The sequence below is a fragment of the Convolutriloba macropyga genome, chromosome 14 (assembly GCF_964194025.1).
Source record: "Convolutriloba macropyga chromosome 14, txConMacr16.3, whole genome shotgun sequence".
Taxonomy (NCBI): domain Eukaryota; kingdom Metazoa; phylum Xenacoelomorpha; order Acoela; family Convolutidae; genus Convolutriloba; species Convolutriloba macropyga.
In genome coordinates this window covers 42841191-42865750 of record NC_134481.1, presented here as the reverse complement: position 1 = coordinate 42865750, position 24560 = coordinate 42841191, and the positions used below count along the sequence as shown (strand labels likewise).

The 24560-nt window shown below is 35.4% G+C and overlaps 1 protein-coding gene across 2 annotated transcripts in view; it reads right to left on the bottom strand.

Annotated features, from left to right (window-relative positions):
* Positions 1-10452: 10452 nt before the first annotated feature.
* LOC142352810 (uncharacterized) overlaps positions 10453-24560 on the bottom strand; it is a 38198-nt gene continuing 24090 nt past the window's right edge. For both annotated transcript variants that reach the window (XM_075404944.1, XM_075404943.1), the window contains 4 exons: positions 23259-24206; positions 22609-22712; positions 11567-11761; positions 10453-10802 (listed from right to left, as the gene is read on the bottom strand). In XM_075404944.1, coding sequence (XP_075261059.1) covers positions 10593-10802; positions 11567-11761; positions 22609-22712; positions 23259-24206 — 1457 coding nt within the window. In that variant the 3' untranslated portion in view covers positions 10453-10592. The remainder of the gene's footprint in view (positions 10803-11566; positions 11762-22608; positions 22713-23258; positions 24207-24560) is intronic.

Here is a 24560-nt window from a genome sequence, read left to right as displayed (position 1 = left end):
CCTTCAATATAGAGATAAGACCAATTCGTTATTTGTATTAAGTTTTTGTTCAAAAAAATTTCCTTTAAAAATCATTAACTAGTTGTTTTGATTAAAATTGTTTTGACAACATCTCGCCTTCGATCGGGGGAAGTACTGACGGATTGGTCCAGGATCAATCTTGAAAGCAAGCACCAAGAATTGGTAAAGTTTTCCTGCAATTTAAGGGTGGTGGCGTTTGACGTCGTGGTTTTTATCTTAGGCATAGTATTTTCAGACTTTTTAAAATGCGCAAGCTTTGTTGCTGCAAAAGAGTTTCTTGTTAAAGAGGGTAACCAAGAAAGAACTGCATGCTTCTGAGCCATTGGAAACTTCAACTAACGGAATGATAATCTTGAGTTTGAAAAATCATTCCGTTAGTTGAAGTTTCCAATGGCTCAGAAGCATGCAGTTCTTTCTTGGTTACCCTCTTTAACAAGAAACTCTCAAAAGCTCAATTTGCTCAAAAGAACGGCTATAAAAATGAAAGTTAGTAACTGGTTCACTGGAATTAATCCCAAACGAATTAGAATACGAATTAGGAATTGCTCAATTTTTCTCAAATTAGCAGATGAGAATTAAACACATCATCATACGTTCCTAATTATATAAAAAGGAAATGCCAACAAGGCTGTTTTTACAATTCAAAGAATTTGAATTGTATTGGGGCGCTGTCTTTTTTTTACGACTCGAAGAGGAGTATGGGAGAAGTCCTTTTTTTTTAAATCAATTTTATTGGAGTGATTTTTGAAGCGGGAAATGAAGCGCGTGAAAAAATTTGAGTGAATTTAGCGCTGAACAAAAGCGAAGAGCGGAGCGAAAAGAGAGTGGTTTTTGTTCATACCGCTGTTTTTGAGAGAGCGAGAAATTAATGTGTGGAAAATTTGTCTCTAAGCGAGCGAAATTTTTTTGTTCACGTGCGGCATTTTAAAACAGTTTTTTTTTCATTTATTTTGGTTAAGAGGTTTGGTTATGATTTTGTTTTAATTTTAGGCTGGTTTCGGTAGTGCTTTGAAGGTTTCTGGAAATTAATATGAATTTTATGATAAGTCGGAGGTTTTTAATGTATTTTGCTGATTTTCGGGCTAAATTTTGCGTTTTTTTTTTGACGATTATTTTGTTTTACTGGCTCAAATGGGTATTGAAGAAACCCCTTCTACTTGAGCAATTTTATGATAACAATTGGTTACAGTTTTGTGGGTAACAATCATTTTTTTTGTTGAGAAATATGACAAAAAAATGGGGAAAATTGGAACTATTTTTCTTAATTTTTTGCAGTTTTTCGTTTTTTTTTTCTGTTTTTAGCTAAGTTTCTTTGCCTATTATGACTTGCCTATTGTTTTGCGAGCATCTGGATACCCGATACCCTATTGGTTGAAGGGAATTTTTCTTTGGATTTATATGTTTTTGAAATATTAAAAAATTTAGTAACTTTTTCAGTTTAAGTTGCTTTTAAGAGCTATTTTTTTCATAATTTTAGCCTAAAGTATGTTTTCAAAATTCACATAAGTGGTTTTTGTAAGTACTAGTTGTTTTGATGAAGTTATTTTGGCAGAGATAGTTTTTTCGGGATCTCAATTTATAACAAAACTTGATCAGATTTGTTATCATATTTTAACAGATTTGATTTTATTGTTTTTACGTTTTTGTTTCATGACTTTGTTTCAAGATAATCATAAATAAGTGAAGGCACGTTTTGTTCGATGAGTAGTTGGATGCCGTTTAAATGGATTTTCACTTCGAGTCGTTTCCGGAATTCTTCCAGCTATGTTTTTTTAAGATCTGTTCACACATTTTCATGATTTTTGAAGTCAAATTGCAGTAGTGATTTTGGTCACGCCGAAACAGGAAATGGAGCGAAAAAGCGAGTGGTTTTGCGGCGTAAATTGTTTTCGCTCTAATTTAAAAGTAGAGTGAGCAAACGGTGTTTGAATAAAAATTCGCTTTCTCGCTAGTGTTTTTTTGTTCACATGCGGCAATTTCACTTTAGTTTTTACTATTTTTTTCGATTTTTTGGATCGGATTTTTTTCTAAATGGTTTTCCCAATCCATTCATAGTTCATTTCAGGTCTAGTTTTTTGTTTAGTCTATGAAAATTCTTTGAATTGTACGTCAGGACTTGTCCTGCTATGTTTTCTAGTTTCTGCCACTGCGGTACTAAAGTTCTTGTTATTGGTATCATACATTAGTTCTTAACTAGAATTTTCTAAGGTAAAAACTATATAACTCTATTTTTTGTTGATACTATCTCGAGCGAAAATATGCTGCTTACCGAAGACCTCACCCGACTAGGCGTAAAAGACTTTTGCTTTCTTTTCAAGTGTGTGTTTTTGCGTGTGTGTGTGTGTGTGTGTGTGTGTGTGTGTGTGTGTGTGTGTGGGTGTGGGTGTGTGTGTGCGTGTGTTTGTGTGTGTGCGCACGTGTGTGTGTGTGTTTGTTTAAATTAGTTCTATCAACTAATCGGTTTATATACATACCTGAGAACAATTTATTATTATTTTGGCCGGATTTCTATTCAACCATTTCAAGTCATCCTTGACATGAAATTCCTCAGCAGCGAAATTTGTTCAAAATACTCGGTTAATTTTCAGCATATTCCATAACTTGATAAGTGTTACCAGGTCTTATTTCAATGATCCCGACTAGTAAGACTGCAAGTTCTGTAAACATCCTTGTCCTCGGGGAGGTGAGTAGTTGGAGGTGGATGTGAAAAATAAATGCTAAATATGGGAAATCTTTCCATGATTAAGATACTGGAGATAGCATTAGGCCTGGTGGATGTCATTGCGATCAGTATCCTGCAATCAGAGGAGTTATGATAGCTACAACTTGACGAAAGAAGATGCAAAATGTATGCAATGATTAATGGTATTTTTGCTATGAACTGTATTTATGCGGAAATCGGAAAAATTGCTTTCAAAAGGTTTGGCAACAAAAACTTTTTTTTGCTCACTTGACTTCATTGCTCAGGTTAAAGATGGAATATTATTGCCTTGGTTCTTGGATATTTTGCTAGCATTGATATTATCAATGATAAATTTTTAATTGCAATGGGATTCCATTTCTGTTCAGCAAATCAGGAGTTTTCGACCGGTTGCATGATTGCAATAACGCAGCCGATATACACCGCGTACTAATATTGGGATAATTACTGTTGAAAATGTAGTTCCATTAGTCAACGCTGGTATACTACAAGATTTCACCAACACTATGAAATAAAGATGGGTCTTTTCCAGTTGAGCTCAGTTGCTCTACATAGTAATGTGTTACACATAACTTTTAACAATATTCTATCTGAGTTTCAAGAGATAATGGTTCAAAGTGATTAACAACTGTAATAATCATTTTACAAGGACTTATAATAGTTGTTTCATAATGCAATTTTAGCGGATATCATTAGCTAGTAATAGCCTTTATTTGAGCTGCTCGAATGCGTGATATATCGTACCAGTTTCGTACCACAAATTGTAATTGTCCTTCATAAATTTTTACTGATCTTTAAGTTGAGCAATTTGAGGCCTTTGTACGTTTCCCATATACATTTCCGTGTTAGCACCTACTTTATCAGCATAATTACTTCACCAAGTACACAATTTCTCTTAACGGTATTTACAATTATTCATAACTATCCTCATCGAATTTAAAAAGGTAAATAAGGTTTTTGGGTACGTAATATTTTCATTAGTAATCTCTCATTCTGCGGCTGTTTTCAATAAACAAAAACAAATTGGGAGTCACAGTCCTACATGGAAATACGGACCAAATATGGTCCTGAGAACTATTTAATTACGAACCAAAATAAAGCAATTTAAGGATATTTAGGACTTTATTTAAGGAAAACATGACGTAACTATGAGGCACGAAGTAGGGGCGTGACATAATGCAATCTGACCACACGTAAACTTTTGTCAAAACTACTGCAAAGGCTCGGTAGATCTTCATTTTCAATCAGCAACTCATGTAATCTGCAGACCTTAGCATCTACCAAAGTCCTGAAATTGTTAGTAGTGATCGGGGTCAAATTAAGAATTATTGGGAATTTTAAAAAAACACGTCTGTCACGCATCGCGCAACGTGTTAGCTCAAAGGGCAGCTCAGACAATGACGAAAAGTTCAGGCGCGGAGTTTCAACCTCGACGTTTCATTTGGAGCACAGATAGTATCCTCAAGACTAGAGAAAAAGCATGTCGAGATGAAGAATGCGAGTATTTACTGTCGCAGATTTTAATTTATGCGAATCAAATGTATTGAAATATACAAAGCTTACAAAAGAGACAGCAAATCAAGTGTTTTTGTATGTCAGAAATTTGAGCGAAAACATTCTAAAGACTCGTTTACTTTTAGAAATACAAAACGTTTTTTAAACTTTATTAAATTTACAGGGAAAAATGCATTTTATTTACCAACGTTAACATTCAACGACTGCAGGTCAGATAGTTTTTCTATAGCGTTCCAGCTCACAAAAAAATTCTAAGCAAAACCAGAACCTCAGAAAACTTTACACAAGTTCATCTACACACTATCCATTCATCATGTTTGCCAATTTTCATTATTTAAACTAAGCTGCTAAGTTTTATTGTTGTCAAAAGAAAAAACGTGAGAATCATATTTGCACAAATGAAGGTTTAAATTCGGAAGATAAATTTTCAGCGTTTCGAATCATACATAAAAAATGGGCTCTTTTCTGTTATTGCCCCCCCCCCCCCCCGGCCTTATACACCCAGTCTATTTGCACCCTCCAAATATGTACTTTTTTGTCCTTAGAGATCCCTTATGTTAGTCATAATAAAATGCCGGTACCGGTAGACGAATATATAAATTTTTGTTTCCATTTGTCAAAAAAATTTGTGTCATTAAGCTATTTCCGTGAAAGAAAAGCGCAAAAACATTAAAAACACGCATTAATTTTTGTGCGCTTACATAATAAGCAAAGTTCAATTACCGTATACGTTTTAATTTCAAAACATCGCCGCATAATTAAATTTTAAATGCCGTTTGTGTATAATTGTATATGTAAGTGTATGAAATGCAACCAAAAAGCTATAACATGTATAAGTTGGGGGTGCAAATGGACGTGGGGGGGCAATAACAGAAAAGAGCCAAAAAATGAGATAGGAGCTGTTTTTTTTGCTTGTTACATGAAATCGATCGTCCCAATTCTCAACAGTTCACATAAGCCATATGAGCAAAACCCGCAAATTAAAACATTCTCGGCAGATTGCCGGAAAATAGCCGCCGTTTACTCCCATAACTCTATTGGGATTGAAAGAAAAGAAAATATCAACAAACATTGACTTTTGTATAAAAACAATTTTAAGTGCACTTTATTTTGATGTCATTTCGTAATTGAACATACTCCTGTCTCTCAGTGAGAGGCTACAGGGTCTAGTATCAACACTAATAAGCATTATAGATATTAACTAAAACTTATGAGAACAAAGTTAAAGTACCGGGCATCTAAAAATGGGCTTTATGGGTTTATCCCGTTTCTCTTTCTGATTTTGATATTTTTATACTGACTCTCTTCATTTTGAATTGCTTAGCGGAGCAGCTGCTGTTTAAAAGGACTTTGAGCAGGATGACAGAAGAGTGAAACTAGCCTAGAGAAGTCAAAAAGATTTCACGCAAAATGTCGAAAAAACGGCAAAATGGGTAAAAAAGTTCGACAAAAAAAAGTTCGACGAAGTAAAATACATAGCAGGACAAGTCCTGAAATACAATCCAAAGAACTGAAAGAAATACTGAGAACTAATAAGAACCTGACAAGCAGATCAATTTAACAATCCCAGCAAAAAGACAATCTCAAAGTTGAGAAACTAAAATAATCAAACAAATTAAATAAGAAAATAATCATGGATAAAACTCTTGAAGCTTTCATCATGAAGGCCAAATATGATACAATTCAATATACTCATTTACTCACGCACAAGACATGAAAGAGACTCCACTAAAGGTAGATAAACTCGAGAAATTTGACGAATGCTTCAAAAAAACTGACAAGTGCAAAAATTAAAGAAAGTTTCTAAATTTTGCGGCAATAAGATGTTAAAAACCATTTTTTGCTCTGTAGTGTCCTGCCAAATAACCCACCTGCAAGACCTAAAAAGTTTTGTTGGCCAGTAAAGATAGTTAAAATCAGAAATGGCAAAAAAAAATTTAGAATTAAAAAACAATTAAAAATTTTAACAAATTTTTTAATGCTAAAATTCGTAATATTAACATCTTCAGAACTGTTTCTTTTTCTCCAGAAACTATAAAGTATTTTTATTTCAAACCTTAAATAGTTTCACTGGCTCAAAAAGGTCAATAAATTTGGAACATAACATTTTTCAGAAATATTATAAAAAAAAAACAATTAATTTTTATCAAAATATTACAAAAACTCATGTTATTAAAAAATTGATAACCAATCCATTACCTCTAGAAAAATGTGCAGTTACCTGTTCATTACCACTAAAAACTATGCAGTAACCATTTATTAAACCGTAGAGGAAATTCCGTGGCCTTTGATGATTGAGAAACCTAAAAAATGACAAAAAATTTCAAAAAAACTTGCAAGTCTTATCAAAAAATTGCAAAAACTCGTGATGTGAAAATGTTCAAAAACCATTCCATTAACACTAGAAACCATGCAGTAACTTATTATCAAACCCTGAAGCAGGTTTCCTGAAACCTAGGGCTGAAAAGGCTCAAAAAATGACAAAAAAATTTAAAAAACTTATGAAACTTTTTAAATTGTAAAAATTAGTATAAAATTGCGTGTTTATATTTGGAGTACCAAAACATATAGCTCTTAAAACGTTCATACAAAATAATTATGTCTTGGAAAAGACCTTTATCAACTTTTACAAACCTCAATTTTAAACTGCTCCAACAAAAAATTCGAAAAATGGCGAAAAAACGCAAAAAATTGGAACATTTTGGGCTCTAAAACTCCTAAAAATTACTTTTTAACCTTGAATTACGGCCTCCCCAGTAGCTTCGCCACTCTAAAAAATTGAAGACTAATAAACGCGTCTAAGGGCTTCTAATGGAAGTTGATGCTCGCTGAGCTGTACCTGTTTATCCCGTTCTGAAAGCTCAAAGTCATGAAAAGTGTGAAAACATCTTACAAAAATAAAAAAAATAGCAGGACAAGTCCTGAAATACAATTCAAAGAATTGAATGAGAAACTCAGAGGTACTCTACCTGATCCGCAGATCAATTGAACGATACCAGCCAGAACACAAACAAAATCATCTCAAAAATTGAGAAACTAAAAGAATCAAAACTAAACAAAAATACACTCATTGCTAAAATTCACGAAGCTTTTAACCAAAAGGCAGAATATTTTCCCTTTAAAATTACCTATTTCAAAAATATGTTCAAAACTATTTTTTATTTCTGAAATCGGTCCATTATTATATTCGCAAGACCTGAAAAATACTCACTGGCCCTTAAAGATCGATTAACTCGAATATGAACAAAAAATTTAAAAAAAAAAGAAATCAATTGCAAACTATCAGAAAATGTTGCTAAAAATTGCAATCAAAATATCTCCAGAATCAATTCTGAGTCTCTAGAGGCTATACAGTAACCCAATTCCAAGCTTTAAAAAACTCATGGGCTCATAGATCGATAGGCAATAATTTTTAGAAAAAATTTCAAACTCCAAAAAAAAAAAGAAATTCATTCTATTATTATGTTGAAAGCCATTCAATTGCCCCCTAGCAACTATCTAATAACAAACTGTCAAACCCTGGATGAGATTACCTGGCTACTGAGGCAAGAAAAAAATGAATAAAATACAAATGTTTTGAAAAACACTTAAAAAATTGCAAATTTTATAGAAAAACTTCTAAGAATCGAAAGAATAAACTGTTGAAAACAAATTCACTGAACCTAAAAGTCCTGCCGTAACTTTTTATCAGAAAGTGGAATATGTTTTCTCGCACTTGAGAATGTACGAATATCATAAACTGACAAAAACTTTAGAAAGCCTCAAAAAAATTGCAGATTTTATCAGAAAAATGCTTAAATTCGAGACATTCAAATTTTCCATTGTTACTAGAAACTACGCAGTGCCCTATTAAAAAAAACGTCAAAGGAGATTGCCTGGTCCCTGAAGCTGAAAAAACTGAAAAAATGACAAAAATTTTCAAAAACCTGAAAAAAATGAGAATTTTGTCAAAAAATTGCTAAAATTTGTGATATTCAAAAGTTGAAACCTATTCCACGGCAACTAACAAATTTTCAGTAACTTAATATTCCAACCCTAATGAGATTTTCTGGCTCCTGGGACTCAAATAACTAGAAAAACGACAAAAAATAAAAAATACGAAAAAAATTGTAAAAAATGGTAAAATTCATGATGGCAAAAAGTTGAAAGCTATTCTGTTACCACTAGAAACTATGCAGAAATTTATCATCAAGCCCTTTATCAAACCCTAGAGGAGGTTTCTTGACAACTAGGACTAAAAAATTTCAAAAAATGACAAAAAATTCAAAAAACTTGAAAAAAAATGCAAAAGTTAGTCTCATTTTGCGTGTTTGTGTTTGTAGTACCAAAACATATAGCTCATAAAATGGTCATAACAAGCAATTTTGTCTTGCAGAAAGGCCTTTTTCAACTTTTAAAAACTTCAACCTAAGACTAATCAAAACAAAAAATCACAAAAAGCATGCAAAACTTACCTTTTTGAGACCAAAAACTCCTAAAATCGACCTTTTAACCTTAAATTAAGGCCATCCCAGCAGCTGCACCACTAGAAACACTTGAAGGACTACTGAAGCCCGCTTTGGGTCTCTAATGAAACTTGATGCCCACTGGGCTTTACCTGTTTATCCCGTTTTGAAAGACCAACGTCATTGAAAAATGTGTGGACTCATCTTAAAAAAAACACAGCAGGACAAGTCCTGACGTACAATTCAAAGAATTTTCAATGACTAAACAGAAAAACTAGACTTAGAATGGACTGAGAGTGAAATCAGAAAACCATTTTTTAAAAAAAAATCACGATGAAAAAATAAGAAAAAAAAACAGAAAATCAATGTCAAAATGCCGCATGTGAACAAAAAGCCACTACCGAGAAACCGAATTTTTGTTCAAACACAGTTTTCTCACTCTACTTTAAAATTAGAGCGAGGAGAAATCACCCCGCAAAACCACTCGCTTTTTCGCTTCATTTCCTGTTTCGGCGAGACCAAAAACACTAATCCAATTTGACTTCAAAAATCATGAAAATGTTTGAACAGATCTTAAAAAAAACGTAGCCGGAAGAATTCCGAAAACAACTCGAAGTGAAAATACATTTAACGCCATCCAAATACTCATCAAACAATACCTGCATTCACTAATTTATGATTATCTTGAAACAAAACCATGAAACAAAAAACCAAATCTGTTAAAATATGATAAAAAATTTGATCAAATTTTGTTATAAATTGAGATCCCGAAAAACTATCTCTGCCAAAATAACTTCATCAAAACAACTAGTACTTACAAAAACCACTTATGTGAATTTTGAAAAACTACTTTAGACTAGATTATGAAAAAAAGCTCTTAAAAACAACTTTCACTGAAAAACTGGAAAAAGTGACTAAATTTCTTAATATTTCAAAAGCATATAAATCCAAAGAAAAACCCCCTTCAGTCAATAGGGTATGCAAAACAATAGGCAAGTCATAATAGGCTAAGAAACTTTGCTAAAAACAGAAAAAAAGCGAAAAACTGCAAAAAATTAAGAAAAATATTTCCAATTTTCGCCATTTTTTGTCATATTTCTTAACAAAAAACTGATTCTTACCCACAAAACTGTAACCAATTGTTATCTTAAATTTGTTCAAGTAGAAGGGGTTTATTCAATACCCATTTGAGCCAGTAAAACAAAATAATCGTAAAAAAACGCAAAAATTAGCCTGAAAATCAGCAAAATACATTAAAAACCTCCGAACTATCATAAAATTCATATGAATTTCCAAATACCTTCAAACCACTACCGAAACCAGTCTAAAATTTTAAAAAAATCATAACGAAACCTCTTATTCAAAATGAATGAAAAAACTGCTTCAAAATGCCGCACGTGTACAAAAAAATTTCGCTCGCTTAGAGAAAATTTTTTCACGCATTAATTTCTCGCGCTCTCAAAAACAGCGGTATGAACACAAACCACTCTTTTTTCGCTCCGCTCTTCACTTTTATTCAGCACCAAAATCACACCAAATTTTTTCACGCGTTTCATTTCCCGCTTCAAAAATCACTCCAATAAAATTGATCAAAAAAAGGACTTCTCCAATACTCCTCTTCGAGTCGTTAAAAGACAGCGCCCCAATACAATTCAAATTCTTTCAATTGTAAAAAACACAGCGCACCAATGCAATTCAAATTCTTTGAATTGAAAAAAGACAGAGCACCAATACAATCCAATTCTTGGATTGTAAAAAAAATAGGTCCGCTATAATAGCCGGCTGAGATGAGGGCGGCTATTAATTAACACAATTTTTTTTCTTTAAATCAAAATCAGAACTAATTTATTTATGAATCCAACATTTAAATTCTTTAAATTTTTTGTTCAGTGGTTAAACTGCCTGTTAGGTTAGTGAAAAGTGAGAACAAGCTGTGCAGTGGTGTTGCTGCTGACATAGTACAACCCGTCGTAATGGACAGCGAATGGACAGTACTGTTGTTGGGTACTACTCTGAGCTGAATAGTGTTCGTTTATCATGTCCAGTACTGTTTGATCTCTGTCCAGTGCTGGTTCTATTTTCTCATACTCGATCAGCCCCGAACCAGCCAAACGCCAAGTCTAAAATGGAGTACAACTTGGTTTAAATACGATGCCGAATTAATTGCATTGTTGATTCATCAATTCATTAATCAAAAGTTATTGACGAGTTTTGTTGCATTGTTGCATCGGATTGATAAAATTTATTCAAACTTTATTTGTGCTTCAAGTTATTATCACAAATAAATTTTATGAAACAATGCAACAAAACTCAACAGCTTTCGATTAATTAATAAACAGACCTATTTTTGGAACTTTCTGTACTTTTGAGGTACAAAACGCGTAACAGAAAAATGCGACACGGAGACAAAAACATCACAATATTTTTAAGCAAGCCCTTTTTGATGACTAGATATGGAAAAGAGATGACCCATATTGTCAACTTCAGAACTTTTGGACCGATTTTCAGCAGAATGTTGGACCGGGAATGAAAGTTTGGTCAAAAATCTCCTGGCCAGGAAGCCTGCAAAACTTCTTGCTTAAACCTGCCTATGCGAGGTGCCAGACCGAAGTGACCTCTGATCAGATATCTTTGATCGCAAACCAGCCTGGACTGGTCTGGTCTGAAACTGGTCTTGCCAATGGTCACACGAAAGTCTGGAAAACGGTCTGGAACTTGTCTGACAAGAGGTCACATTGTTTTGGGACCTCAACCTGGGTTATATTGTGCGACCGTTTGCAGGAACATACGTTATTTTTTTAAAATATCACTTGTATTATCAATGCAAAATCCCCGCGGTTTTTCACAAATCAAAGCTACATTGCATTAATTTAGTTACACTGACCTTGGGTGAAATAGCACTCCAAAAGGCACCCTGGTCCTGGCTGGTGACGTAAGCAGTGCCTGATCTGGACACTCCATATAGGGTATTAGATGCATGTTGGTATGCAATCACATTGCGAACATTTGACAACTGTTTCCACGAAATGCCTTTTGAAGGGAAGTTTGAGTAGTCGCCTTTGTAACACGAATAAAACTCCTGGCAGAAAAAAATCTGGGTCAAATAGTTCTTGAACATGCAGCTCCGGATGGGGGTGGGGAGTGATTTCTTCATGATTTTTTTCGTTTTTTTTCAAGAGTCGCGGACATTTTTGGCTTAAATGTTAACCAAATCAGACAGACATAGGAAAAGGTCAAAACAGTAAAGAGTAGACCAGACTTTGTAATAAAAAACTTGATGTATTCTGAAAATAGGGCAGACATATATACCAGTATTGTTATTTTTTCTTTAACTAGAGAAGAACCAAATTTACACTGAGAATCAAATTTTACAATTAGATGAAAAAAGAAAGCAACATCAATGCAATTTCTCGAGCAGAAGAAAAACAATTTGGTCAAGTAAATACCTAATTTTGTCGCAAAATAAAACTGATATTCTGAATTCAACTTCAATCCCATTTTCAAAAGAAACTTCAATACTTAAGGTCTTCAAGAAACAGAACTTGATGACTATCCAGCTTGATTAAAACCTATTTTGTTAATTTAGTTTATGCACTCTCGAATAAAATTTATTAAGTATGCTTAAAAATAAATCAATCGATCAGGTAGAAAGACATACAACATGCGGCAACAAATGACATCAGAAAAGTAGCAGCAGAGTGTTAGAGTTCAGCGAAAAAAATCGATCTTTCAAATCTTGAGGAGCGATCTGATGGTAGTAAATAAAAATGTGGAAGAAAATTGATTAAAAATACATGCGAAAAATATCCATTTGAAAAATCCAAAAAGGAGAAGCTAATAGCCCGACTTCGAATAGAAAATAGAAACAGAAAAAAGCTCTCAGCAAAGGAAAATTCCATTATATTTCAAATACAATGATGTAAAAACTGTTAAATAAATCATATTATGTTGAGGCAATAATTAGGCGAAAAATATTAATTTTGCTCACAACCGGCGAAAAAAAATAAAAGGAACAAAAACGGACAGTTCTCAGACGATTTCGAAAATCTCTGAAGTCGTCGAAAAATATTGACCTAAAAGTTAAAACAGGCAATCACAATTCAAAATCAGTAACCACTTCACAGTATTCAGAATTTGAAAACGGCGAGAATTTAAAAACGGAAAAATTAAAGCAGTTAGCGACAAAGTGCCAAAAAATAACAAGGAAAAGAAACACAACAAAGGAAGGCAAGATTCAAAAAAATCACTAACATATATCACAAGTCTTAATCACTAAATTAAGCTAAAGAATAAAACCACTAAGTCGCTAAATTGCATTAAAAATCAGAGGAGACCTGTTATTATTTTAAACGAATGATTGTAGTTTTTGAAAAAATAGTTAGATCTCACCATTTTTGTGAAATTGCACGGCATAGCACTATTACTTTTCAATGCCCAGCAGTAATCACCTTTAATAAAAGCACTGGCCTTCATGACGCAATAATTTTTTCTTACTTTTAATTCTAATTCAGCTCAAAAATTGTCAATTAGCGACTTGCAGATTTGGTGTACTGTTTCTTGAGGTAGCCACTCAAAGCAGGCAGCGGTATAATTTTACTGCTCTATAAACAATTATTAGCAACTTCAACTAACATAAATTGTTGAACAAAAATCGAGCTACATCAAAGTACTTTTTGCAATGTGAAATAGTGTGTCAACGTAACTACAAAGACACTTAACTACCCACTTTAAGAAACAAAAAAAAATACAGACAGAACTAAAAAATTCAATCAGAAAAACTATATAAGTCAGAAAAATGAGATGAAAAATCATTTCACTAAGGCGAACCAGTTGATGTCAAGGTCCCCAGTTGATGTCAAGGTCCCTCCATTAATGAATTTAGTAAGAATACGACAAAACAACAAAAACATGCTGAACAACAAACAGGCAAAACAAAAATACTTTGTGTCGACAAACAATCTAATAATTATGGACTGAAAACATTTAAACAAATTTACTTCAATTTCATTAAAGAGCGCAACGGTAGCTATTATTACTGAGATCGGATGATGAAAAACAAAAAAGCGACTATTAGAAGCAAAAACCATAAATTACCAAATTTTAAAAAAATACACAGTTTCGTAGCCAAAACTAGAAACTGTTTACTAAAAACGCTAGAAATTTTCAATTATGCATATTTAGAGAGACCAATTGTCCCCTAAAATATTAGCCTTTAGATCTGACCCTAAGAAGAAAACTATAGTCAGAACTGAAAAAATTCAATGATTTTTCAGGGGATTTCAATGCCCAAATGTTAATAACAAATAAACTGTTCAAGGAAAACATTATATAAGTTCGCTCATGCTTTTCAAAACTGTCGTTGAAAAAACTGTCTTTAAAACCGTTTTGACAAATGACAACAAATAAGAGTAGGAAACGATATAGGGTCGCAGCCGTAAACATCATTCGCTGTTCATTGATCTATAATAACAGAAACAAACATGGGATATTAGAACACATGTATCAGCTTTTCAAGAATTTGCAAAATATCGAAGAGAAAAAAAACGGCCAACTCAGCGATCAAATTGCTCTACGTGGAACAAAAATTGCTGAAATACAGAGTTGATCAAACAGTTTGAAAAAATTGTACGCTTTGAAACTACCCATTTTTGGTTTTTTTACTATTCTAGCGTTACCGAAAACTCAGCTCAAATTTTGCAAAAACCTTTCCATTCGAAATAAATCCAGGAAAAGAAGAAACAGAAACCAGCGAGTATAACAACTAAAGTTCTCTTCTATAACACAAATATTGCTCAGACGTTTCGAATTTGCACTGCAAAAAAGAAACTAGAAAATAATTTATTCATAATGTGTTTGAAGATGCATAATAACATCGATCTCTAATAAATTTTAATAACGCATAATTAAAAAAATATTTACAGTTTAAGTGACATTATACAAAAAATAAGTCAAAAGAAAAAAATGAAATAGTTTCAGTTACTGCTAAGATAAAAAACAAAGCCAATGGTTATCTGCGACTTTAGTATGAGTGCATTTTGAATCCCTTTTTTTTGTTTCCACTATGAAATGCAGAAAAGGAAGGAAAAAATAGGAAACTTCTCTTCAAACTTTAAAGATGATCATCGGTTTGTCGTATGCGGCAAAACGTACATTTTGTTCAAGTGTAGCGAGTTCCATAAAGTTCAAATAAGGAAAAGTTCCAAAAACCACCTAACAGAGTTCAAATATCAAAGTTCAATTTCTATATATGCAGATAAGATCACATCAAATGGACTGTTGCCATTCAAATTACCACGATAATGCTTGTTTTGGAGTTTCTTAAACGTTCAATTATTTCCACTTTATGGGAACATATTTTTCACGACGGCCGAACTACAAATTATTTAACTCCAATCTCTTTACCCCCAACTCCACAACCCTACGTTATTCAACCCTGTCACTTATTGATACGAAAAAATTTCAACTCGTAATCAATTATCTACTTCGGCATCTTAATGAAAAGTTGACCGGACTGAAAAACATGAGCAATGCTGATCTCCTGTTTGTGGCTGCCGTACGTGAAGGATGTTAAAACACTCACGGTCACGTGCAAATCTTTAAAATGTCGAAAATCTGCAGTTCCAGCAGGTAAAATGCCAAAAGTTCCTATATACCTGGCCAGAAGTTTCACTTCCATGAACTTTCGTCATTTTAAATTGTGCACGTTTTCTGTTTTAAGTAATCGTTATGTGACTCTTCTTGAAGTTCCCGGGAACTTCTGGCTGGCATTTAAACTTCTGGCACTGCAGACTTTAGCTAATTTAAAAAAAATGCGTTTCATGAAAGCCGTTTGCTTAGGCTAATACTGTTGAATCTGTATTCGTTGCTACAGTTATTTTCCCCTTTTTCTCTTATCACGTGACTGTTATTGTGCCAGTTACTGTAACTAAAACTGGGACCGCTACGATGAATAATGAACAACTAATACAAAAGTTTTCCCTATCTAAGTTTTATGCTGATTTATTTTCCTACGCATGCTCTGAACGCTCAGCTTCAACATTGCCGGCACTGTTTTACTTGGTGAAAACATCTTTGTCGATTGATAGTACTAGAGCGGGCTTCATAACAAGCCTCCAGTAAACTCCGTCTTTCTCTAGAATCGTTAATGATCAAACTGCTCCGTCAGGCCCTAAGATGGTTTCTGTAACTCGACCAAGTTTGTTTTACCCTCGTATGGCACTAACTCCGGTCAACCAACCAAACAAGATTACCTTGGTCGAGTTTTCTGTCTGATTCGCATTTCCATTTTTTTCGAGTGTTCAAAGTTGGCATATACTTCTTTTGGAATCTGTCCCCAATGAGATTCGAATAAGTTTGAGTTTATCGAAAAAGTTTGATGATCGACGAATCCCTCTGACTACTTTTCGGAATGTCCTTTTCAACTTTGAAAGATTTCATCTCCTCAGCAAATTGTTCTTGCTGTAGTAAGATGATGATGGTTGCCTTGGCGTTTCTCTTTTCTTCAATGCCAATTATCTTAGCTGATGATTTTGTTTTGATCAATGCTCGCTGCACGTATGCCAATGTTTTTACTAGCCGGTTGCTAATTATTCCCCACTAAATCATGGTTTTCTTCTCTTTAGCGTGCGTTATGAAGGCTGAAGTGGGCATGTTCTCATTTTATGAGGCAAAAACAAGTTTGACTAGCAATGGCCATTTATTTTCTGGTCGCTTCAACCAGGCCAGCCCAGTAAGCCACTCGCTTCCCTTGAGTTCAACATTAATTTCTCTAGTGCCAAAATCTGCTGGGCTGTGAATACCACTCACAAGTTTCCACCGTGAATCAATTGTATCCAGTATCTCAACCATTCGATTGGCCACAAACATTTGTTAATTGCGATCCCTTGTACTACCGTACTTGAATCCCACCAGAAGCTGCAACTGTTTTTCTATCTCATGTTTCTTGACGATCTGATCCTTCAATCTTACTGCCATGACAGCTGATTGCAATTCCAACCTAGAGATTGAAAGATGCCACATCGGTGCCACTCTGCATTTTCCAATGACAAATGCTGAGTCGGCCGAGTATTCCTTTGGCTGAGAACGTACATAAGCCAATACACATAGTGTCTTCAGATGCGTCAGCAAGCAAGCAAAGTTCAACTTTTTCCTTCACTGTAAGGAAGTATCTTCTATCGATGCTGGTTTCAGCTACAATAGGTAACTGTTCCTTAGACTTTAAGAAATGTGCTACTTCACCGGGTTCTACTGCGTTGTCCAAATGTTTTGTCCATATTTTTGCCCAGATATTTTTTAGTAGTAGTCTCAAGTGAACGCTGAATGGAGCATATAATGCAATGGGATCAAACACTGAAAATACCAGAAACAAGATCTGCCTTTGAGTTATGGGAGCTTCAACTTCTTTGTTAGTACCTCTGCAAACCTGAAGACTATCGTCAGTAACATTCCATTGGAGCCCAAGTACAAATGATACCTCTGTATTTGGCTGGAAGTCAGCTTGCTTGGTTTTGCAGGTTGATTGTAAGTCTTGCAGAATCTTGGGTTCAATTTCTCGTTGTTGTTTAACCGTTTCTTCAACTCAAATTCGTGTTTCGAGAGAAGAGTTGGTAGCTGTTGAACAATTCGGTAGCTTCTTCAAGTGTTTCTACTGGTTTGATACAGTCATCCATGTAGAAGTTAATGTGGATTGCTTTTGCCGCTATAGGGAACTCACTAATTATTGGTGCCGACTCGTTTGAGGACGCATTCGCATGTTGGTGAACTTTTCGCACCAAAAAAGTGGCGTTGGTATATCTGCACCGGTTCATTAGTTTTTGTTCTCCACAGAAACGAGTTTCGAGAGAAGAGTTGGTAGCTGTTGAACACTTCGGTAGCTTCTTCAAGTGTTTCTACTGGTTTGATACAGTCATCCATGTAGAAGTTAATGTTGATTGCTTTTGCCGCTATAGGGAACTCACTAATTATTGGTGCCGACTCGTTTGAGGACGCATTCGCATGTTGGTGAACTTTTCGCACCAAAAAAGTGGCGTTGGTATATCTGCACCGGTTCATTAGTTTTTGTTCTCCACAGAACCTCAAGCAGCTCCTGTCTTGTTTAGAAACTTGCATTAGCAGGAACAATAATTGGATATTTGCTGTCAGGGTTATTGGTCCTTACAGAATCTGAAAATTGTTCTTGTCACTTCATGCAGTAAATCAGGTCCGGCTAGTAGTTTGTCATTCAGACATACTTCTTTATATTTTGATGCAGCATTGCAAACACGGCCGATTTTGCCAGTTGTTTTGGGCTCAACATTGAATTGTGAGGCAAATATTATTCTTTCTCAAAGATGCCTTTGACTTCTGGTTTATTCAATATTTTCAAGAATCCTTTGTTAACATCTGTATCTACTGACTGTGGTTACAAACTTTTAAGGTTTGGGTTTCTTGGATTCTTCGCTTCAATGACTAAAGCTGACCAAAGGCTGAGCTGTAAATGTTTGGTAGGTTAGGTTCACTCCACAGCACTCCCACTTCATACCACTCGCCTGTAAACTTGTCGTACTCTCCAACAAATTTCGTGCTTGTAGCTCTTTCTTTGACGTTGATTTTGAAAGACGTTGATTTTGAAGGCATCCGTTTCTATGTCCCCACCAGGATTGAACAATTTCTTTCTACCATTTTCACCTTTTCTATGCCGGCGAAATGACAAACTTTTTTCTTCCTTCGCCCTACATGGATCCACTGACTTCCCATCCTGATTCAATTAGGGCAGTAACAGGTTCACTTGAAGTTCCTATCTTGTAGTCTAATGCCTTTTGTAGTCCATAGGCAAATTGAACCAGAATGATGCCAACTTCCATCAAATTGAAATTGCGGTTTGGGACAACACTCAAGTGTTGGCAACTTTGCCTCAGTTTTTGTAGACACAGTTTTTGTTTCCCAAAGAAATTGAAGGGTCTGCAACTTCTTTATTATGCTTGGATCAATGAATGACACCGTTGAACCACTATCGAGAAAAGCAAATATAATTAGCCTTTTGCCAATGCTCTGTATTGAGACTGGAACTATCTGAAGAAAGCTCGTAACTTCGTCAATTTGATTTATCGTTGTTGCGCTTTCGTTGAGTGCATAATTTTCGTCGTCTATTTGGTTTTCTGAGTGTAGCAATCTGTTGTGTCTTTCGGTACACCCATTTATACCACATTGGTGGACTTTAAAGTCGTTGATTGCATGTTCTTTTCTCAGGCATCCATAACATAAGAGTTGCTTCCTCACTGCATTGCAATATATCGATCATTGATGTTCATGAAAAACGGGAAGTTCCAAATGCGACGGATGACATCAGCTAGCGGACATTGATCGATTTGCATTGGCTTCGTTTCTCATACGTTGGAAATGGCGCTGAATGATGTCTTCGAGAATCGTTTGTGTCCTCTTGTACTGCGCCTGTGTTCCTCTTTGCGTTCACCTTTAAACACTGAGAATCCTTCATGCACGAATGCCAATCTTGACAGCATTTTTCAAACATGATCAGATCAGGCCTGTCCTCGTCCTTGTCATCAACGGAGAGCCACCATTTCTCTTTGAGTATCTGTCGTAGCTTATCAACTACCATATGCAAAGTTGAACCTCATCAATTTTACTGTACTCCTTGAGCACGTTCACAAAGTTATTTACAATAACAGAAAACTGTATCAACCTTGTTGAGTAATGAGGCTTCACTTGATTTGCTTTTCGTAGACTTCCAAACTTTCTTTCTAGAATGCTCCAGGCAGCACTGTAAAACTGTCCAGAACATCAAATTGCCAAGATTGCGGATTTCGTTTTGCCTGTTAGTAGCGTCTAACAGTGGCTCATTCTCACATGCGTTTATCCACTGTTGCGACAAACACATTAAGCCATTCGGGCCACTCTAGCGGGTTTCTGTCAAAACTGTTAAATTTCAATTTTGTCAAACTGCTACTGCTTAAATGTCCAATTTTTGTCCGCATACCCACTTTGCAAAAAACATCTCTGCCTTCAACACTTGATGAACAACAATCCCGAAAGTTTAGATAGCGTGAATAATTCCTATCGTCGTTCTGTTCAAGGCTGACGTCAAAGCGAGTTTTTGGGAGTTTGTGTTTCGCTCATCGTATCGGCCGACTTCGAGACTTCTCTCTCTTTTGGGATCCAATTGAAAAGAGATTTGACACGAGCTTGATTAAGAAATTACATCATCCTTCTCGAATGCTGCAATCTGATATTTGCTCTCTAGCTATCAATCTCTATCCATCGAAGCTGATGCGGCATCGCCCATTCTTTCATCCGCATTTCCAGCTCCAGCTTTTTTAAATCAAATTGTGTGCATTCGAGTTGCAATTTTGTTTCGATTTCAATTTCTGAATCTTTCATTTTTTCCACAGTCTTTCGCTTGGCTGAGGTGATGTTACCGAAACGTTCTCTATATCTCAATTGTTTGTTTGTCCGGTTCATGTAACCATGTTTGCTGTTGCGTGGCTTGTGTTGACATTTCCTTCTGAGAGACAGCGCTTTTGATCTGTCGACAGTGAATCTATTACTAGCAGTTCTGCTTCAGACGCGAGAAGAGTTGAATGACTGTGTTGATTTGACATACTTTTCTGTCCGTTAAAATACAGTCCCCAAACGGCCTTTAAGTTGTTGAAGAATCTTCGCTGTTCTGCTTCATGATTGCAAAACAAATGCAAATCACTTTGGTTTTTACGGAGTTGTTGAAGTTGGTTGTCAATTGCTTGTATCTGTTGATAGGTTGTTTTGAGTTTGCGTTTTTGCAGCTTTAAATTTGCTGCTTTTTACAAAATGCTGCCACTCCGTGATCAAGTGACATGGTTCCGTAACTTAGTCAGCAGCTTGGTTCTTTACTGATAGTCACGGGACAAAGAGTTTAACTTTGTAATCTCTTCGATAAATTGGACAGCAGCTCGTATTCTACTGTCGGCCTCGGCGGACCAAATGTAACGCCTACTCTCCCAACGTGTTGCAATGAAGAAAGCTTTACACCGCGCAGTTCGTTTCAGCGGTTCAAGATCTTACCGTATATTTTGTTTTTGCAGTTCGCTTGGCAACTGTATATCTGACATATTCTTACCGTCGCGTTACATTTTCGACTGATAACTATTTGCTAATCTTAGTTTCTTCAGCACCAAATCGGACTGGATTGTTACAGTTCACAAAGACGTCATTTCTATGTATTCCAGTTCCGTCCGATAGGGAAACAATTCGAAGACAAACATATGTATAATACCTGTTTAAACAAAAATACTTAATTTTAGGTTAAGTTGTGTTTGTCTCTTGTACTCACGTGTTAAAATACCACAAGCTGGGGTTCTTAACAGTTGAAATGCAGCTCAGATATTTCGTGGATGTCGGACACCGTAACAAAAAATTTACTGCTCAAGAACAACTTTTAAAACAACATACAGTAACAATTTACTACTCTAGAATATTTACAACGCAAGACACAGTAACACGTTATTTAATGCTCAGGACAGTTTTTTTTGCAATATTTTGCTGAGTTATATGAGGAATGCCGTTTGCTAAGGCGAATACTCTTGAGTCTGTATATGTTGCTAGCTTTAATTCCCCCCTTTGTCTCATATCACGTGACTAATTGTACTAGTAACTCTAACTAAAACTGGGACTATTACGATGACTATAGAACAACTAGTTCAAAAGAGTTTTCGCCATCTCAGTTTTTATACTGATGTATTTTTTTCCTACGCTTGCTGTGAAATCTCAGCTTCAACAGACTGTTCAGTTTTTGTTTGTTTTCAATAATTTGGAGAAGTTGCCGGTCTTGGGTAGCAAAAAATCTCAGTTTTTTTTAGGTAACCATAAACTAAAAGTAATCAGATATCATGTTAACTAGAGAGGGGGAGAATTCTGTTTTCATTGAGAGAGGAAACATGTTATTGACCAGGTATCGACTAGTTTTTGTGAAATATCATAACAGACATTATTAACCCAATTAATTAACTGAGGAAAATTGTATGTCCTAAATTCAGTAGTTTAGAATTGGGGTTAAATGGCTGAGATTTTTGAAATTAATTATTTTTGGCTTCTTAATTATGCCTAATTTTGGTTGTTAATTGACCAGATTATGCTGATTATATTATCGGATGATGTCAGACAGGTTTAAAACAAAACAGTCCCAGAGAAAATAGTCCTAAATTGCAAATTAGTCCCATACAAAGTAGTACCCAAAAAAACAGACAAAACAGTTACAGAAAAAAGTCCCAAATTTTAAAGATTGTGACTCAATGCATTAAGTAACGAGTTTAAGAACAACGCTAAAAGCGATTGGAATATGTCGATCATGAGCTATCTTTCCATTTTCCCTTCTTTCACGACAACTCATGGCCGGGTTCTCCAGATTCTAGCACTTTTCCAATTTTTCAATCTGTTTTTTTTTCAATTTTCCTCAAGTTCCGATCTGATTTACTTTCAATTTTTGATGTTTGCATTTTTTTGCCCAGTGACCCCCGAACGTGCGTCCAGTGCATTAACCACAGCGACACGGTGATTTCGTAATTGCGGCTTCAAAGCTTGGGACTGTGTTGTCTGGGACTATTTTGCAATTTAGGGTGTTGTCTGGGACTATTTTGAAATTTAGAACTGTTTTGTCTGGGACTGTTTAACAACAAATATCGATAAGATGGCTCATTAAATCGAAATTGAAAAAGTTGAAAATCAATTTGAGTCCAATCGAAGCGATCATTATTGTTGTCCACAAAAATCACGTTTTGCGAAAAAAAAGTACGTTTTGTAGTGTAATGTCTTGTCCTACTATGATGTAGATATACAACAACAAATATATTTTTTATTAACTTCAAATAATCAATAAAACTTCCGAACCTCTGTAAACTGCTCCCGATATAACTCTCTTATCATGTACTTCAAAAAGGTGTGAAATAATTTGTTCACCTTGAGCGGGTCGACCCTGCAGACATAGAGGTGTTTGTTGTGGTAGTCACACAAAGTGGAGCCTAGAGTTGATTCCTTCATTATCCGCTTAGTGCCACAGATGTCTGAACAAATTCACAAAAGTTCTATAATTTTTAAGTTAAATTACAATTTAACAACATCAAATAGGCCAACTTAGGTTGATATAAGCAGAGTGGGCCGTTGATAACTTCTGCTGAATAAAATTCAAAAGGGTATTGTTTACACTGCTGTGAAATTCAAAACAATCGGACGCTTGCAAGCTTCTTTACTCTAACGTATTATCGAGATAAAATCAATTTTAGAGGTAAAGATATTGAGCAAAACTTTTTTCTGCAAGCAGCTGTTATAAAAATTAAGACTTTTGAATAGTCTCAATTGACACGCAATTCTTGAGGTACAATGTCCTGATAACAATAATAGGACTATTTAATTTCCATGAAATCAAACGGAGATCAAAGATACTTTCTTAGGTTTCATACAAGGATCTTACAAGATTTGCATGAGATCATAGAAGGTCCTTGTATGACTACAAAAATTTACAGTAAATACACAAAGGTTCTCTTCGCAGGACTTGAAAAATGGTTGAGAGTTTATGTGGGGAAAATATATTTCTAATTATCAACACAAACCTTCTAAATTGAAAGATTTCGATTCACCACAGGCCAAAAAATCAAGCCTCATTGTAACCGCATTCGCATCGCCAGTGTATTCAACCACATATACTCCGATATATCGTGTTTGCAGCTCCACGAACTGGAAATAATAAGCCGAGAACTCGCCGACTTGGACGATTTTTGATTGGTTGATACAGAAAACGGATTCGCCTTTTCGGTCTTGGTACAAAGTCCAAACTGACCCCTCGACACTATGTTTCACATAGAAGCAATTGACATTATCGTCAGTTCGGATCCGAAGTCCTGTTATTTTATACTCGGCATTCAGACCCACCCGAATGTACTGAACTCCTCCCCAGGAATTACTGAGCCATCCGGGTTGCTTGTTGGTGAAAAATGCGGTTTTGCCCGAACGTCCCGCAAGCATATCCGAGGACGTCGTGATCTGGCATTCCTCGTAAGTTGAGAGATCTATGACGTCACCGCATTCTTCGGGTGAACGACTGATTAGAAACGAGATCGATTCGCATTCGGAGTAAAAGCGATGATCGCTTGGGTAGTTTGACCGGACACTGGAATCGCTTCGGGTTAGTTGGTTAAACTCAAGGCAGTAAAGAGTTTCGGATAAGTACTCGCGTGACTGGACCGGCATGTTATCAGCTATCACTTCTAGCCGGAAGATCATTTTCATCTCATCTAGCAGATTGAAATCTCCGGTGCAGTTAACCGAAGCAGTGACGTTGTTCAATTGGCAGAAAGTTGCGTTAGGATCTGGTCTTGAATAGTCAAAATCAGGGAGGAGTTTTAGGTAGAACGGGATGATTAGTTGCATGCCGAAATCTTTGGCACCTGAACGGGAATCGGAACAGTGTTTGAGGTCTACTAGGAGGGTGACGTTTGCATCTTCAGCTACTGGATCCGTTTCAGATATCAATTTGGGTTCGGAACATATTTTTGGCGATGCTGAAATAATGAACGAATATCAAGTTGAATAAACAAAATCATAAAGTAACCTGTTCATTACCTTTATTGCAGCGCATTAATAAAAATGCGGTTATGTTCAAATCTTACATGAAAATGTTCAACTTATCGGCATTTAAAAAAAGCGTGGTTTAAAACGTTTGAGGACAACAAGGTTTAAATTTTGGATTGAAATATTATTCCCGGTTCATTTAAAAGTATAAAATATTTCTAAAATAGTCTTCAAAATATTTCTAATACAGGATAGTTAGGTAAATTCAGCTAGCGTCCCGTACTTAACGCCAAGTCAATATCAGTACTGGGCAAGTCTAATTGCAAGTCTAGGTATCAGTACTG